At 38.5% G+C, this 18,276-nt stretch overlaps 1 protein-coding gene across 1 annotated transcript in view; it reads right to left on the reverse strand.

The window, feature by feature from the left end:
• The window catches only part of LOC126175368 (protein kinase C-binding protein NELL1-like), a 931,698-nt gene that overhangs the window by 320,315 nt on the left and 593,107 nt on the right, over nt 1–18,276 (reverse strand). The window contains exon 3 of the mRNA XM_049922135.1: nt 7,268–7,418. Coding sequence (XP_049778092.1) covers nt 7,268–7,418 — 151 coding nt within the window. The remainder of the gene's footprint in view (nt 1–7,267; nt 7,419–18,276) is intronic.

Below are 18,276 nucleotides of genomic sequence, written 5' to 3' on the forward strand. Positions count from 1 at the left end.
CTGAAGTCTGTATTTGGCTCTAAATCAAAGTTGTCTGAATGGATATCTCAGAAGTTACAACACTGAGCTCTTTTCTCACCAAATAAACACTATTCCATTCATTATTGTATATCAGCACACCACATGAATGCCCTGTCATGGTTCCCTATTGACCCCATGGAATTACACTCCCAGAGATCTTACAACAGCCACATGTAAGGACCCACTCTTGAGATAGGTTTCATACTTCATACAAACCAGCTGGCACATGTTGCCTGCCAACATGTGTCTTGGCTGTAGGAAGATAATAATATAGTGCACATGGCTTGTCAGATGCAGAAAACAGCAAGCCTGTCCGTGGTGGCTTATGCCTACCCAGCTGTAGGGCTGGTTTCACGCATATTTTGTGAATCCATCCCATGGTGCAATTTGGTTGATTTTAATAGATGTGTATTCTCATTTCCCATACATCATCAAAATGCAACAGGACCATGGCAGTGAATACCACTAAGGCTCTGGCCACTGTTTGTTCTACTGAAGAAGACCCATAACCTCCTGTCACCAACGATGGAATGCAGTATGTATTTCCTTGTTTCCAATGGAGGATTTTGCTCCCAGATGGATTCATGCATATCATCCTACCTCTGTTCCGCCCTGCCTTTCATGGCTCGGCTACACATATTGTGTGAATGTTCACAGGTGGAAAAACTATTGACAGCAACACCTATTGCTTCTGCAGTGCTATCCTTTTTATCTTCTTACTAGGCACCACCAATCCATGATCAAAGCCTGGTGGAACTCTAGCACAGAAACCTTCATTGTGCCTTGTTAGAGCTGTTGCAGGCGCCATCAATAAAAGAAGAAGAAACAGCCATACATTTTAAGTTGATCAAACACTGTTCTCTGGCACTAATGAGTGAATTCTTCAATGAACTTCCAGAATACTGTGTTGAGCAAGAGGTATACATCTCCAGAAGTTTTTCTCTTTGCGTATTTTCCAAAGAATCAGGGATTATTACTTTCTATGATTTATTTGTAAATAATTTGTGCACAGTAAAATCTATATTGTTGAAAAAACTGACTTACTAGTCATGTTGTCCATTAATGACCTGTCAAACAATATTAATAGTAAATCCAGACATGCTGAAGATGATGCAGTCACACTGTGGTGTCAATCTAATAAATCCCCAATACTTAAGCTGAAGAACACAGAACAAAACAAAACAAAAGCTGAGGGCCTTGATGAGACCTCAAACACCCAAGCATTGAGGCTGGAACTGACAGAAGCTGTTTCTAGAACTGGACTGGATGATATACCAGTCCAAGAAGTGGAAATCATCACTGCAAAGCTGGACTGGGTCAAGACGAAATCCTTTTCTGGGGCTCAGAGAAGAAAACTTCTCAAAGAACAAGTAGAAAAGGAAAGCAAAGAATTGCTTTCTAAACATAAATGGAAGGAATTACAAGGTCTCAAACCTAGGACCTCCAAAATAAGACTGTCTCAGAGTGAAGGGGGCAAACAGACACCTCCTACCTTCAAAACAGGGAACAAGAGAACAAGGGAAGTGTCTAATACTCCCACTTCTCAGTATAATTGGAAACAGAAAAACCTGAAGCTAGAAATACGGAAGTGGACATCAGTACTGCAGTTTCAGTTTTCAGGATTGCACTTAGTCAACAGGTCAACATCACCTCGTAACAGGTGGAGCTTGTTCAGATGGCTCTCTTTGAGAAGACTGCGGAGTGGGTGGGCACACAAGAACAAGCCCCAAATTCTGGAGGGCTGGCTCAGCAAAGCTGCTCTAATCTTTGTGTACAAGGAGATAGGAATGATGGATAGTGCCCAAGTTATGTCCAAGGGAGGAGGTAAAACTGATGGTCAAGATGCCAGCTGAGCTCTTCAAGACCACAAAGATATCAATACAAGTGCTGAAGCTTCTTAAGCATACACCTTCAAAGACCCTGTTTGTGAAAGTGTGGGTGCAGAACCAGAAGGTCTCGATAGAGGACTGGAGGGTAATCAACCAAAATGTTCCATCAGATGGCCAAAGCCTTGAGATGGACATCAGTGAAAAATCCCTTGGGGAAATGTGAGAACTGGACCTGAAACTGTACTTTGGATTATCACAGGTTACCATTAAGATAATCAGAGACCTCAGAAGGGACTATGGCAGCAAGCTGGTGGATGTAAATGTTGTAGATAAACGTGCAACACAGTAAGGAGGCAACTGCCACTATGAGTAATCTTCTGGGCAGACAAGAGGTGGGCATGACTCTAATCCAGGAACCACTTTTATGTAAAGGGTGCAGCTCATGCATTGGAGGAACTGGACATAAGTTGCTTCATACTAGAAATATAAAGAACTCCAGAACATGCATTTCATCAACAATGGGATTTAATACATGCCAATAGCAGATTCTTGTTACAGGAACTTAATGACCTTAAGGACGAAGCCATGAAAGGAAAGAGCACAAGGGAAATTGTTCTGGCCTCAGCTTACCTTCTTTATGAGGACAATGCTCCTCCTTCCCAGGAAGTAAGGGGACTAGTAGACAACTGTTCACGGCTGAATGAATAACTGTTGGTTGGTTGGTTGGTTGTGATGCCAATGCCAACAACCTGGTGTAGAGAAGAAATAACACCAACAGCAGAGGTGAGTACTTTCTCAAATATTTACTCTACAGTTACCTGTAGATCCCAAATAGGAACAGAGAACCTACTTCCAAAAACATAAGAAAGGAAGAAGTAACTGACATAACTTTTAGGTCCTTCATGATGGGTATTCAACACAAATGTGGCAGTGCAGCCATCCTTATCTTATCTGACCATGTGATATCAAGTATGAGTTTGAAATAGGTGCTAAACATACCATGACCTATATGAATCCTATGAAAATAGATTGGGACTCATATAGGAAAGAACTAAACTCGCCCCTATCTGAAGTCAGAACTTCAATGAGGAATCCAGTATATTTTGAGGAAATCACAGATGAAGTGACATTTACTGTAACGACCTTGTACTTAGAAAACTGTCCTGTCACCAAGAACTTTATAAACAGGAATGTACCTTGGCAGAACAATATAACCTGGGATTGCAAAGAAAGCAGGTAAAAAGACAGCTTAATGTTCCAAGAAGGAAAGGAACAATGGGCAAAACGTGCTGAGGCTCTAGCCAAATACAACCTTGCTATTAAGCAATCGAAATTATCATTCTGGAAGATATTCTGTGAGAAGGCAGGAGGCTCAGCTACATGTGCCATATTCATAAAATCCTCACCAGAATACCAACCAATCCAGAGGAACGCTAAGGAAGGAGGGTGATGAGAACACAAGCACAGCATGTGATATACTGAATCTGCTCCTTAACTCTCACTCACTACATTGCATTCTGGCAAACAACACTTACCAAGATTCAGTCCCTGGAAGGTAATAGTTTACAGGAAACCAAAAGGGGGACTGAGAATTTGCCAGAGAATGTGTTGATTTCAAAAATATCCAGTAGGTGTTGGGAATGTTTCAACCATCTGAGTCACCAGCCCTGATGGAATCTTTCTGGCTCTACTGCAACGAGCAGCAGAGGGAATAATTAGATTTCTATGCAGACCATCTAGAATCAGTTTAGCAACAAGAGTCATTACTTGGAGTTGGTGGAGGTTGTTTTCATTCCAAAGCCAAAGCAAACTGATCATACTAAGGCTATGGATATGGGACCAATCAGTCTGTCCTCCTTTCTCCTAAAGACATTATAAAAACTGGTTAATGTCCATTTTAGGAAAGGCAGGTTGACTGAGGTTTCTCTACATCTAAAACAACATGAACATCAACCATGCAAATCACATGAAACAGCACTTCAACTTGTTGGAAAGGTGAAAAAGTACTACACTTTCAGGAATTTGCTCACTGCATCTTCCTCAGCACTGAAGAGACTTTTAGCAATACAACCTACAAAATTAATGTTTACAGCTGCAGATGAGAATGGCATTAAGACCACCATATGAAGGTGGATTGAGACTGTGCTGAGTAAAAGAAAGCAAAAGTAACCTTGTTGAATGACAAAATGGTAATCAACACCACCAAATGGAGTCCACAAGAAGGAATTCTGTCCTCACTATTGTGGAACATAGTGGTGAATGAACTTTTGCAAAGGATATGTAGAAGATTTAGTCATAGTAACACTTGGAAAATTTGCTAGTACCTTTAGAACAATGGCACAAAATATTATGCAAAACTGGTGCAGGAGACAGGATCTAAGGGTCAGTCCCAAAAAAACTGTTGTAGTACCAGTCACAAGAAAGCATATCCAGGTCAGGTACTGGAATCTGAAGCTTTCTGACAAAACTCTATCAGTAGAAGCAGCAGTAAAGTATCTATGGATAATCCAGGATGCAAAAGTATCTTTGACCCCACACATAAAGAATATATGTTCAAAGGTGAAAGGTGCTCTATGAGCACTAGATAGATCTGTGATATAAACTGGGCTCCAAGCCACAGGAGGATGTACTGGATACACACCACTACAATAAGACCTACGATAATGTATGGGGCTACAGTGTGGTGGCATAGAGCACAAGAAAAGGTGGCTGCTAAGGAGCCTGGCGAGGTGCTAAGATTGCCTGCTTATCTATTAAAGGCAAAATTAGCAGCACACCCATCGCTGGGACAGAGACCATGCTGCACATGCCGCCATTACACCTCTTAGTAACAACGGAGACAGCAGCATGGACACAAAGGTTAAAAACTAGAAATAAGTGGAAAACTTTAGAAAATCCAAAATCCCATATCAGTATAGTGATGCTGGGTAACTATACAACAACTTACAGCTGCTTCAATAAACCTTCCAAGGCAATAATTAGAAGTAAGAAGCAGTGGAAGAATGAACCTCAATACTGCTCAGGAGATGGTCTGGTTTCCTGGTGGATCAAAAACAGATGAACATGTTGGGGCCAGGTTATACAGGGCCCAACTGAGACTACAGAGAGCAGTTTCTCTACAAAAACTAGCCACAGTATTCCAGGAAGAAATATCTGCTTTCAGAGTGTGCATGAAGGAGAAATCTGTGTAGTTGGTACAAGGATTGTGGCATCTGTATTCATTAAGATAGCCAAACATCTCTGAAATCTCTGTCAGCTTCTGCAACAAGATTAAAGATTATTGCAGAATTCCACAAAACCCTCGTGAGGCTAGGGGGTCCCTGTCCACTCAGGAATTACTGGGAATGAACAATCTGATAAACTAGCCAGGTCAGGTGTGATGATTCCATTTGTGGGACTGGAACCATTTGTAACCATCACTAAAGTGATGTTAGGGACAAAGGTACATAGTTGGATTAGGAGACAGCATGCAGAATGTTGGACTAAGATCCAAAAGCAGAAACGTGGCAAGGTAATGGTGATGAAACCATGTTTGAAGAGAAGTTCTGTAATCCTGGTTTTGAACAGAAAACAGATTAAGCTTGTAACAGGACTGATGACCAACCATGGAAACTTAAAAAAAACACTTGCACACAATGGGTACAGAAAAAGAAGTTCCTAAGTGCAAGTCACACAGTGAGGGGGATAAACTGCCCCACATTTGCTCTTCCAGTGCAAAGTGTTTGAGCCTAAAAGACACAAAATATTCAAGTCAGTAGCTCCAGAAGAAACTATGTCTAACATCGAACTAGTAAAAGATCTCCTACTGTTCTTTAAGGGTATCAGCTGGCTTTACTAGAATTACAGGGACAGAAACAACACAATAAACACAATTTTGGTGTAGGCAAAAGTGAACTAAGACCACAGTTGTTTTGTCTCCCTGAGTAAATCAATAAGTCAGTCAATCAATCAATCAATCAACAGATTAAGATGCAGACACAGCTTTACATAAACTATGTGTGAAATACATAGCACCATGTGTCATTGTCATACAAACACAAACTATGAAACTATGTGAGAAATGCTACAATGTAGCATCTCGAATATAACAATGAAAACAATCAATTTTTGACAAAATAATTTAATTGGAAAGATAAAAGAGTCTGCTAACCAAGCAGTGGCAGAACACACTCATAAAGAAGGTTATTATTAGGCAAGCTATCATAGCCAGTGGCTCCTTCTTCAGGCAGAAGGGTTGAAGGGGAAGGAACAGGCTTGAAAGAAAAGGACTGGAGAGGTATAGAACAGGGATAGATTTTGGGAAAGTCACCCAGAACTGTGGATCAGGAGAGACTTCCTTTCCTTCTCATCCTGTGTGGTAAGTCTTCCCTGACCTGCAGTTCTGGGTGACTTTCCCAAAATCTGTCCTTCCCTAGACCTCTCCAGTCATTTTCTTTCACCCCTATTCCTTTCACTTCAACCCTTCTGCCTGAAGAAGGATCCACTGGCTCCAAAAGCTTGCCTAATAATAACATTCTTTTATGAGTGTGTTCTGCTGCCACTTGGCAAGCAGATTTTTTTGTCTGACCAATTAGTGTAGCATCTCTCTGCCAGTTAAAAATTGTATGCGAAAAATAATATGAGAGTACACTCTACTGGCTTTATGACTGTGAAACAAACGATTTTCTGCTTTAGGAAATTTACTACCAAAAACAGTTTCAATCTGCACAGCAGAGCTAAAATTAGATCTCTGTTGATTGCTAAGAAATAACTCCATATCTGATAATAGATGATGAAAAACAGCTTATGAAAAGTCAAAGACCAACTGTGAGCAGAGGCAGCTTTATAGTCTTGGAAATACTCCTATGATGTTCTCTAGGATTATTCACCCATGTGGATGGCATTTCCAAACAGTATGGATACAATTTCATCCTTTCATATGTTATGCAATCAAATGGATTTGCATTAAGAGAATGAATCGGCTCGCATAGCTAAAAATTTCTAACTATGACTGTTGCCACCACATTTCCTACACTCATCTCAAACAAGTGTCAGGAGAATCTTCATGTTTGCTGTATGGTTCCTCCAGCATGCATCTTCAGGAGCTATGAAATACAACACAAGCAACATGAGTCTAGAAATCTGTGGCACCTAGCAGTCACTTCCTGCTCATCAATCTTCTGTCTGTGTGGCACATAGCTCATGCTCTGTAATTAGTCAATGGTCATGATAGTGTAACTCAGCAATGCAGAGCACTTGATAACAACTATTAACAGTGGCTAACAAATATAATAAGATATTTATTTCACAATCAAATTATTATAAAAACATTCATTCTATTGTAAATTATACATGGAATACTTAATAACTCCTCCATTCACTTCTTTGCCAGGTTATGCATTAACAGAAATCAAACCATTATTTCAAAATTATCAAACCTGTTAAAACCATGTGAAAAGGCAATAATAGTTCCTGAATTAGCTTCCTCCTGACGCAGAGATGCTGCTAGGGTGAACTCAGTGTTGTGGCGCAGGAGATCGACTGCTCGTTGGAAAGAGGAAGGAGGTAACCGTAGGTCCCTGTAGTCACCTGAAATGGACAATACAACAGCAGGTAGTCATTATTTTATGACAGTTACTACTTTTTTCATTACTTATCTTTCAATTACACAAGGCACCATTGCAGCAAATTGTTCTTTCAGCTACCATCAGCTGGGGTAACGCTGGTGAACTTTTCCATCGTCTTTATGTGGGGGCTCTGATTAGTTGACAGGGTGCAAAACTGCAGTGTAATATTTTTTTAGCTCTATACCTCATGTATTAGTTAGCACATCAGCCGAATGGCAGGTGTCCAAGAGGTCAATTATGAATGAGCTGGAAGAACAGAACTTTAGTAACCCTGGAAGAAACAGATCCAACAGCCAGAATTGAGGATGCCCAAAATAGAAGTAAATGGGCAAACATATGTAATCAATTTCTGTGATGTTACAATTCTATTTAGTCAGGATGCATGGATTGGCTGTGTTGATCATTTTGTTATGTTTTATGTTTATGTATTTGTATATTTTTGTCTCCTGCCAAGTGCCTAAATGGCCAGTTTAAGTGCAATAAATAATGATGATGATGGTGATGATGATGATGATGATGATGATGATGACCTACACCTCATGTGTGATTGAATCAATGTGGTTCTATCATATTTTAGAAACTGCTTATACCACAATGATTATTCAGAAATTTAGGTAATGTTACCTTTACTTGCAGTGACTTTGTCCCACATATTCAAATCTCCTCACAGTGAGCTAAAAATCCACTGATCCCATGTTAAACCAATTAAAGGTGATCATATGTTTAACAGATCATTACTAAAGTTCAATGAATAACTTACTTCCAAAAACTGAGGTAAATAATTAAAATTTAAAGAACTAAAGTGAACAAGGAAATTACTAATTAGTTTATTTTTATTAGGTCAGTCACTGCACAAGCATAACACAACTTAATATTATCTAAAGTAATTACACAAAATTATTCAGTTCAGGAAGATTTTTTGTTTTGGTTTACTTTGCACAATGTCCTCCCAGTAATACAGCTACTTAGCTTCAGATGAGTATGTTAAATATCCCCATCTTTCCTTCTCAAGCTATTCTAAGACTGCCTCTTTTACCACATCATCTTCATTTTTGCTCACTTGCAAGCAGTCAAGAAGATTTTGTGTGTTTAATGAGAGAATTCAACAGTTTTTGAAATTGAACATAAGTTTTAGACCATGGCCCTTTTTATGTCCTTCATCAGTTCATTTAGTAACATGGAAAACACCTGTTAGCATGGTGTGAAAGAATTTTGTTTAAAAGAGTACGAAATTTTAATATAAGTCCTGTTAGATAACAAAATAAACAAAACTTCAGCCTAAAATTGTTTGGGCCAAAGTTACTGCAAAACATGGAACCACGTTACCCCTTTGCAAAATATGGTCTTTATTTCAAACTTAGACAAAGAATTAGCAATTTCTTGTTTTACACCTAAATCTAAACAAATGACGCCATAACAAAAACTCCTTATAAACATTATGTTGGATTCCATAACAGATGAACAGATGAAAGTTAGAACACCACTATTCTGCCTCAACTGACAGACTTAGCACACAACAAGTGCTCCTTCTGTTGCTGCAGCAGATTTTTGAACTACAGAAACAATGCAAAAGTGACATAGTCAGTTCTGCTATCTATCTTCTTTTTCTCAGCAACATAAAAACTCAAACTGTTGAAGATAGAAGTTGCTGTAAGAGCTCTCTTAATTGGTATAGCTGATGTCTGTTATTGTGTAAGTAAGACAACAGAAAAATAACAAAAAATTTAAGCTCCTACTTCATACAAACACATTATATATGGGGAACTTCAATAATTTACTTACTTACACTACGCATTCTTATGGATCAAGGGAAATCAAACACACAAATTTCAAATTCATTTGAAAGAAAATGAACTGTCTTTAACTTATGTCAGAATATGAAGCTTCTAACACAGCAATCACAACTAAATAAAATTTTCATGGCTTCAGTGTACAAGAATGTTAATGTCTACATCTACATGGATACTCTGCAAATCACACTTAAGTGCCTGGCAGAGGATTCTTCATCTTCACAATAATTCTCTACTACTCCAGTCTCAAACATCACGCAGAAAAAATGAACACCTTTACCTTTCCGTGCAAGCTTTGATTTCCCTTATTTTATTATTGTGATCCTTTTTCCCTATGTAGATCAGCATCAACAAAATATTTTCACACTCAGAGAAGAAAGGTGGTGATTGAAATTTTGTGAGAAGATTCTGCCACTACAAAATACACCTTTGTTTTAACAATGTCCACCCCAAACCCTGTATCATGTCAATGGCACTCTTTCCCCTATTTTGTGATAATACAAAATGTGCTGCTCTTCTCTGAACTTCTTCAATGTACTCTGTTAATCCCATTTGGTAAGGACCCAGACCACACAGCAGTATTCCAAAAGAGGATTGGACAAGCATAGTTTAGGCAGTCCCTTTAGTAGATCTGTTACATTTCCCAAGTGTTCTACCAATAAAACACATTCTTTCATTTGCCCACATTTTCTATGAGTTCTCTCCAATTTAAGTTCTTCATAATTGTAATTCCTAGATACTACATTGACTTTATGGCCTAGATTTGACTAATTTATGGCATAACTGAAGTTTAATGGATTCCTTTTACCATTCATGTGGCTGACCTTACACTTTCATTATTTAGGGTCAATTGCCAATTTTTGCACCATACAGATATTTTTTCTAAATCATTTTGCAATTGGTTTTGATCTTCTGATGACTTTACTAGACAAAAAATGACAGCATTGTCTGGAAACAACCTAAGAACTATAACTGAGGGAGTGCACACAACCTAAAAATTGTACTGAGGGAAGTAAGAAAGAAAAGAGGAGATCCATGAGCTGCATGGAGAAAGGAAGTGAGGGCAAAGTACGTGGCATCATCCCACTTCCTACCTTTTCAAAAGATGCCAGGCCTTTCAGAAATATCACACTAATCTGTTTCTAGCAGTACTTTGAAAGCAGCATACATGTTTCTTTATATAAACCTAACCCATCATGTTCTAAGATACAAGCACAAAGGAAAACCTTTTTAAGATACACTGACTATTAAATATCACATATTTATCAATAGCATAACCAAGAAACATCCACTTACATGTCATGAAAAGCTGTGGTTTTTTTCAGTTATAATGCATACTATGTTTTTTCAAGTGCATGGATACCAACCAAGGAACAGAACCTTATTTTGACAGAAAATTTTTTCTAAATAATTGTAATAAAAACAATTCAGATACTCAGGAAACACACAAGTGTGTATTTTCACTTATGCTCAGTTCACTGCCTTTTAACTGCGAGAAATTTCCAAAACACTTTCACTAGAACACATATCACTACTTGAATTCACAGGTAAAGATGTACAGTAGTTTGAAACTATTTTGAATTTGTGTGTAGTGACACTATTTTACACTTCATTTGAAACAGATTATCATTAAAGAGTGAATGTATTGAGTACTAAGTTGTCAAAGTTTTATCATTTATTGCTGTTGCATAATACAATGTTTCTGAAGGCAATACATTTCATTTTTGCTGCATAGCTTCAGAAGATAGCGTACTAATGACTACAAAGTGGACTGAATTCAGTTTAAAACATTATAACCTTCTGACTGTAATATCTTTATTGCAGTTTGTCATAGGAGGCAGAATAGAGGTGTTCTAACTTTCCTCTGTTGATCTGTTTCAAATAAGTATCTTCAAATGCATTAATGCACTGTGTACAGAAATCTCAAATATGTAAGACACAGGTACAGTATATGCTGTATCAATTTCTGGCTAAGAACATCTTACATACAATGGCACCATAAACCACAAATGTAAAAACCTTGCCAACTGTCAACATTGAAAAGCTAATCACCTTCTAAAACAATGTTCCCACCTTCAATTTAATACCTCTAACGTACTTCACCTAATTTACTCAAACAAGTAAGGTGACCACAATATGACTCTCTCCATCTACCCTGTCATGACACTTCTTCTTCCAGACAACTCCCTGTGTATCTATGTTGCAACTGTCATCCAAAATAAGCATCCCTCAGAGGCACATTATTCTTCAACAATTCAATACAGATACCCATTTGAAATTTCATCTGAATGAATCTATCAGATATTCCACAAATCACTTTACCCCACCTACATACTCCTGTAATTTCATTCCTATACTACTAGGTGCAGCATTCCCAATCTTACTGCACACAATGTCCATCACAAACAGTCAGATCCCATTCAACTACCCTAATGCTCTGAATTATCTCCTGATGAATTCCATTCTTCAATCCATAGTTCACCTCTAACGATCGTATCCCATTCATCTACTTGCTCAGAGCCTTCAAACATTACCACCTATTCAATCTGAACAGGTACCAACATCTTCATTTACAGCATGACATCTGAGCTACACAATCATAAGTTTTAATAATACTATTTGTGTGTTTCACTTTCAATGTTTGTTTCATATTATACTGCAGCCTAAAAACTAAATGGCTGATCAGTCACATTCTGCTGTTGTGCTATACCCTTTGGGGATGGGCAGAAATGAAACAAATAAATAAAAAAAAATTACTGTTTCTCCTACCCTCTTGTGCACCTTCACTAGCATGCTGCTGAGCACTGTCTTCCTTACTGTGCACATCTCATTCCATACACCCCAACAATACCTCCAGCTACTCATTAACAATTTCAGATCTACATTAACATTCACATCCATACTCTGCAAACCACTATGAAGTGCATGGCAGAGAGTATGTCCCACTGTACTAGTTAGGGTTTTCCTATTCCATTCATATATGGAGCACAGTAGGAACAATTGTTTGAATGCCTCCATGCATGTTGTAATCAATCTAATCTTGTCCTCATGATACCCATGGGTGTGATATGTAGGGGACTGTAGTACCTTCCCTCTTTTAAAGCTGGTTCTTGAAACACTGTAACTAAACCTTTTCAGATAGTTTACATATATCTTGAAGAGTCTGCCAGTTCAGTTTCTTCATCATTCCTGCGACACTCTACCATGGGTCAAATAAACCTGTGACCATGTCTGCTAACCTTCTCTGTATACGCCCAACATCCCCTGTTAGTCTTATTTGGTATGGGTCCCACATACTTGAGCAATATTCTAGGATAGGTCACATGAGTGACTTGTAAGTAATCTTCCTTGTAGATTGATTGCACTTTTCCTAGTGTTCTACCAATAAACCAAAATCTACCAAATGCTTCACCCATGACTCAGTCTTTGTGCTTACTCCATTTCATATTCCTGCAATTTGTAACACTCATGGACTTGTAAGAGTTAGTTGATTCCAACTGTAGCACACTGATATTAGAGTCATAAGATACTACTTTTTTTGTTTTGTTTTGTGAGGTGCACAATTTTACATTTCTGAACATTTAAAGCAAGTTGACAATCTTTGCACAACTTTGAAATCTCATCAAGGTCTGAGAATATTTATGCAGCTTCTTTCAGACAGAACTTCATTGTAGATAATTGCTTGTTCTGTAAGGAGTCTGAGGTTATTACTAATATTTTCCACAATGTCATTAATATTCAACATTAACAGAAAGGGTCCCAACACACTCGACCGTTGCACATCTAAAGTTACTTCTACAAGTGTTGATGACTCTTCATCCAACATAACTTGTTGTGTCCTCCCAACCAAAAAGTCATCAATCTAGTCAAAAATTGTACTTGATACGACATACAATCAAAGATTTGATAATAAGTGTATGTATAGTATAGAGTCAAAACACTTTTTGGAAATCAAGATATACTGCATCTACTAGTCTGCTTTGATCTAAAGCCTTCAGTACCTTTTGTGATAAAAGTACAAATTTGGTTTCATGTGATCAATATTTTTGGAATCCATGCTGGTTGGCATGAAGGAGGTCATTCTGTCCCAGATCCCTCATTATGTTTGATTTCAGAATAAGTTTTAAAATTCTACAAGAAATTGATGTCAAAAATATTGTATGGTAATTTTGTGTATCACTTCTACTGTCCTCGTAAATGGGTGTGACCTGCGCTTTCTTCCAACTGCTGGGCACAGTTTATTGTCCAAGGGATCTATTCTAGATAATATTTAATAGAGGGGCTAACTCAGCCACAGATTCAGTATAGAATCTGATAGGAGTCTATTTGGGCCTTGAGCTTCATTCAATTTTAATGATTTCAGCTATTTCTCAATGCCACTGACACTAGCATTTATTTCATTAATCTTTTCAGTGTTACAAGAATTAAACCGGGGTTACTCTCCTGGGTTTTTCTTTGCAAAGAAACATCTGAAAATGGGCTTAAGCAGTACTATTTGTGGTTTGCTACCCTCAGTTTCAGTAACTGTCTCAACCACAAGTGACTGTGTTGGTGTCAGTAACAGTCTTTACATATTGCTCTCTTGATGCATTTTATTCATCATCTCTCTATCTATAGCCCTACATTTTGTTTTACATCTATTATAAGGTCATCATCAGTGTTCTGCCTAAAGGTAGGTTTTCACATGGTAGTTCTCCAGGCTGTCCAGTATTCTGCCATCCTCTTCAGGTCTGCATAATTTCCTCTTCCCTTTATGTTGTCTATCACCTTGTATCTCCTTCTTCCTCTCATTCTCCCACAAACCAATCCTTCAAAAGCATCTACTAGCAAGCACTCCCTTCTCAAAGAATGTCCCAATCAGTTCTTTTTCCTTTCTCTTACAACCTTCAGCAGACATCTTCTCTCACCAACCCTTTCCAATACTCTTTCATTACTCACTCTTTCCATCCAGCCTATTCTCTCCATTCTCCTCCACATCCACATCTCAAATGCTTCTAACCTTTTTTCATCCTCTCGTCTCAGTGTCCATGTTTCTGCCCCATATAGTGCCACACTCCAGACAAAACATTTGCCAAGCCTTTTTCTTAGTCCTTTATCTAATTTCCCACATAAGAGTCTCCTCTTTCTGTTTAATGCCTCTTTCGCTATGGCAATTCGGGTTTTCACCTCCTGGTGACATCTCAAGTCTTCAGTTATTGTGCTTCTGAGATATTTAAATTGACTTACTTGGCTAATGGTAGATTGTCCTATTTTAATATTGGACAGTCTGCATCTTGTTCTGATGACCATACTCTTTGTTTTTGCTGTGTTTATTTGCATCCCATATTCCACACAAGCTTCATTCAGATCTTTGAGCATGTTATTCACTGTCTGCTCACTTTCTGCCACTAATACCATGTCATCTGCAAATCTTATACATTCTATTCTCTTTCCACCAATACATATTTCTCTTTTTCCATCTAAACTTTTCACAATAACCTCTTCGAGGTATATGTTAAACAGCAGTGGGGAAAGGCAACAACCTTGTCTAATACCTCGTCCAATGCTGCTTCCTTCTGACATTTCATTTCCAATCCTTATCCTTACTTTCTGGTGTAAATATAGATTCTGTATCAGTCATCTCTCTTTCCAATCTACTCCTTTCCTCTTCAAGATATCCATCAGCTTGTTCCACTTAACTCAGTCAAAAGCCTTTTCTAAATCTATAAAAACAGCAAGATTTCTCTACCCTTTTCCATATATCTTTCCCCTATAGTTCTTAGCAGGCCAATAGCATCTCTTGTTTCTTTTCCTCTTCTAAATCCAAACTGCTCCTCTGCAATCCCTCTATCTAGCTTGCCATATAACCTCCTGTTCAACAATCTCAGCAAGACTTTAGCTGCATGAGAAATTAGACTGATAGTCCGGTGCTCTTCACATTTTCTAGTATTTCTCTTTTTCTCTATTGGTATCATAACTGTTGCAGCGGAGTCCTCAGGCCAATCCCCTTTGTCATATATCTTGTTACAGAGGTAGACTATTTCTTTTCTTGCCTTGTTTCCCAGACTCTTCAACAGTTCTGCTGGCAAATCATCTATTCCACATGCCTTCCTATTCTTCATCTCCTTCAGCGCCTTTTCTACTTCTGCTTCCAAGATGGTAAATCCCTTTCCATCTTCCGGCACATATTGCTCCTCTTCAACCTTAATTTCACTTTGCATTTCATCCCCCTTATACAGACATTCAATATATTCTTGCCATCTGTTCAAAACCTCCTGTGGTTCTTCTGCTAGAGTACCATCCGCTCTTTCTATTTCCATGTTATTCCTCTTTCTTTTACATTAAAAAACTATCTCACTAGCCAGTCTATACATCATTTCATACTTTCCCTCTCTCTCAATTTTCTCTATTTCGTTGAATTTCTGTTTCATCCATTTTTCTCTTGCTTCTTCAGTTTCTCTTCTTAATTCGTTATTCAGTTTCCTGTACCTCTTTTTGCCTTCTTCAGTTTCTACACTTTTCCACTTTCTGTGCTCTTCCATCCTTTTCAACATGTTTTCTGTTATCCATTCTTTCCTGGTGCTTTGGGATACTCTAATTCCTAGTACTTCTTTGGCAGAGTCCATGAGTCCTTCCCTCATTTTTATCCACTTGTCATTAATGCTTTCATCAACACCACCTCTTTGCCATTTTTCCAAAAATCTGTTCCCCAAATCTGATGCCTTTCCTACCTCTTTGAGTCTTTCTATGTTTAGTCTTTCCTTTGCTGTACCTCTCCAGACTTTTTTCAACTTCACTTGTATTTCTCCCATCACTAGATTGTGGTCTGAATTTGTATCTGCTCCTGGATAAGCTTTAGCATTCTTCAAACAGTTCCTAAACCTTTTTTGTATCAGGATGTAGTCCAGCTGATATCTTTCCCTATTCAAATTCGATATCCATGTGTAACATCTCCTTTTGTGGTGTTCAAATAATGTGTTACCCACTGCTAATGAATTTTCTTTACAAAAACTAATTAGTCATTCACCTCTCTCATTTCTTATTCCTAATCCAAATTTTCCTACTGTATCTTCATCTCTTCCTTCACCCACCACTGCATTCCAGTCCCCCATGATGATAATGCAGGCATTTCTATTTTCTTTCTCGATGAGTTCTTGTATTTTCTCACAATATTCTTCCAGTTCCACATCTCTGTGCTGGCTGGTTGGCATATATACCTGTATTAATACCAAATCTTTTGAACTACCCTTCTACATCTACATCTACATCTACATCCATACTCCGCAAGCCACCTGACGGTGTGTGGCGGAGGGTACCTTCAGTACCTCTATCGGTTCTCCCTTCTATTCCAGTCTCGTATTGTTCGTGGAAAGAAGGATTGTCGGTATGCCTCTGTGTGGGCTCTAATCTCTCTGATTTTATCCTCATGGTCTCTTCGCGAGATATACATAGGAGGGAGCAATATACTGCTTGACTCTTCGGTGAAGTCATATCATCATCAGTCTTCCATCAATATATTGTACCTTCATTACCTTATTTTTCAACTTTTGCCCTATCAATATTCCTACTCCATTTTCACCACTCTTGATTTTCCATGAGTAAAAGAGTTTACAATCTCCACTTTCTATCTCCCCATTCTCTCATTTCACACAAACCGAGGGCATCTAATCTGTTCCTTTTCATCTCCTGTTTTGCATTCTCTAGCTTTCCTGCTTGCAGAAGTGCCCTTACATTCCATGTTCCAATCTGTATCTTTCCTCCCTTCACTGTCCCTTTATTCCTTTCAAATATGTCTACTCTCAATGTGTTCCCCTCCCGGAGATCCGAATGAGGGGAAGTTTTAACTCCGGAATCTTTCACATGGAGAGACATACCATGTACTGCTTGGGAATGTAATGTGGTAGTTTCTCGTTACTTTCCACATAGGCAGTAGGATGCCCAGCCTAAAGTCAGCCATTCACCATGAGTCAGATGCTGTCTGTAGCCGCCCCTCTGGGGTTCAGTCGCTACTAGTACTCTTTTTGTACCCAAAGAGAAAAGGTGCCTCATCCGCCAGCTCCGCCGTACCGAAGCTCATCTTCTCCGCCTTCGCTGCCGTTAAGGTAACATCTCTTTATTTTGGAGTTTCTTTACAGTGATTGTATACCATGCAGAGTCTCTCCCATTATGAACTGTTTTAACTGGGAAAATATCTATCCTGAGTATGATCAACTATTCTTTTAAACTTGATCCGTAGTTCCTCTACATGCTCAAGTCCTGTGTTAAAAATTTCAAGTTCCTCCTTGAGATATGACACTAGTGCTTTTTTTTTATTTAGATACCAAGTCTTGCCCAAACAATATTGCATGCAGCTTCAATTTCAATCTCAGTCGATGTGGATTTCTTGCGTAGTGTGGCAGATATACTACTTCAATTGGGAATCCATGAATTAGTGATTACAGAAATGTTAACTTTTTATGTGTAAACTTTGTGGCTGATTAAAAGTTTGCCCATAAATTCAAAGTTCCTGGTATTATGTACTATTCAGTTTACAACACTATTTTGATTGGCTGCTGTGTTCCATTTCAAATTTCTTCCCTGCACTAACTTCTTCATCTAAGAGTAGCACTTGCAACCAATATTCTCAATTATTTCTTGGACATGAAGGATGTTTCCAATATGATACCTGGGGGAGCCCACAGCCAGACATTGCCCCTGTATCTGCGGCTCAGTGCACTTCCTCTGAGTGTTTCACACATGACACCTGCACTGAGTCTGGGGCTTCCCCTGCCCATGTGTCAATGGGTCCAGTCCTCATACAATAAAACTTGAGTGTACGGGTATTTTCTTTTGAGTTTTTGATGAGATTGCATTCAATCTAGTATATACAGCAAATAAGTCAGTGTTTCTTGTGTTGAATTTTGCAAAACAGAATCTTTTGTGGAATGTTAGCTTTCATTGAAATGAAAATTTCCTGTGAATGAATTTCAAGAGATCAGTTCCATGTTAGACAAAAGAAGTTCTAGTGAACGCAGTAGTTTAACTGGCAATTGATAAGATGAGCTATGAAAG

Source organism: Schistocerca cancellata, chromosome 3, assembly GCF_023864275.1.
Source record: "Schistocerca cancellata isolate TAMUIC-IGC-003103 chromosome 3, iqSchCanc2.1, whole genome shotgun sequence".
Classification (NCBI taxonomy): Eukaryota; Metazoa; Arthropoda; class Insecta; order Orthoptera; family Acrididae; genus Schistocerca; species Schistocerca cancellata.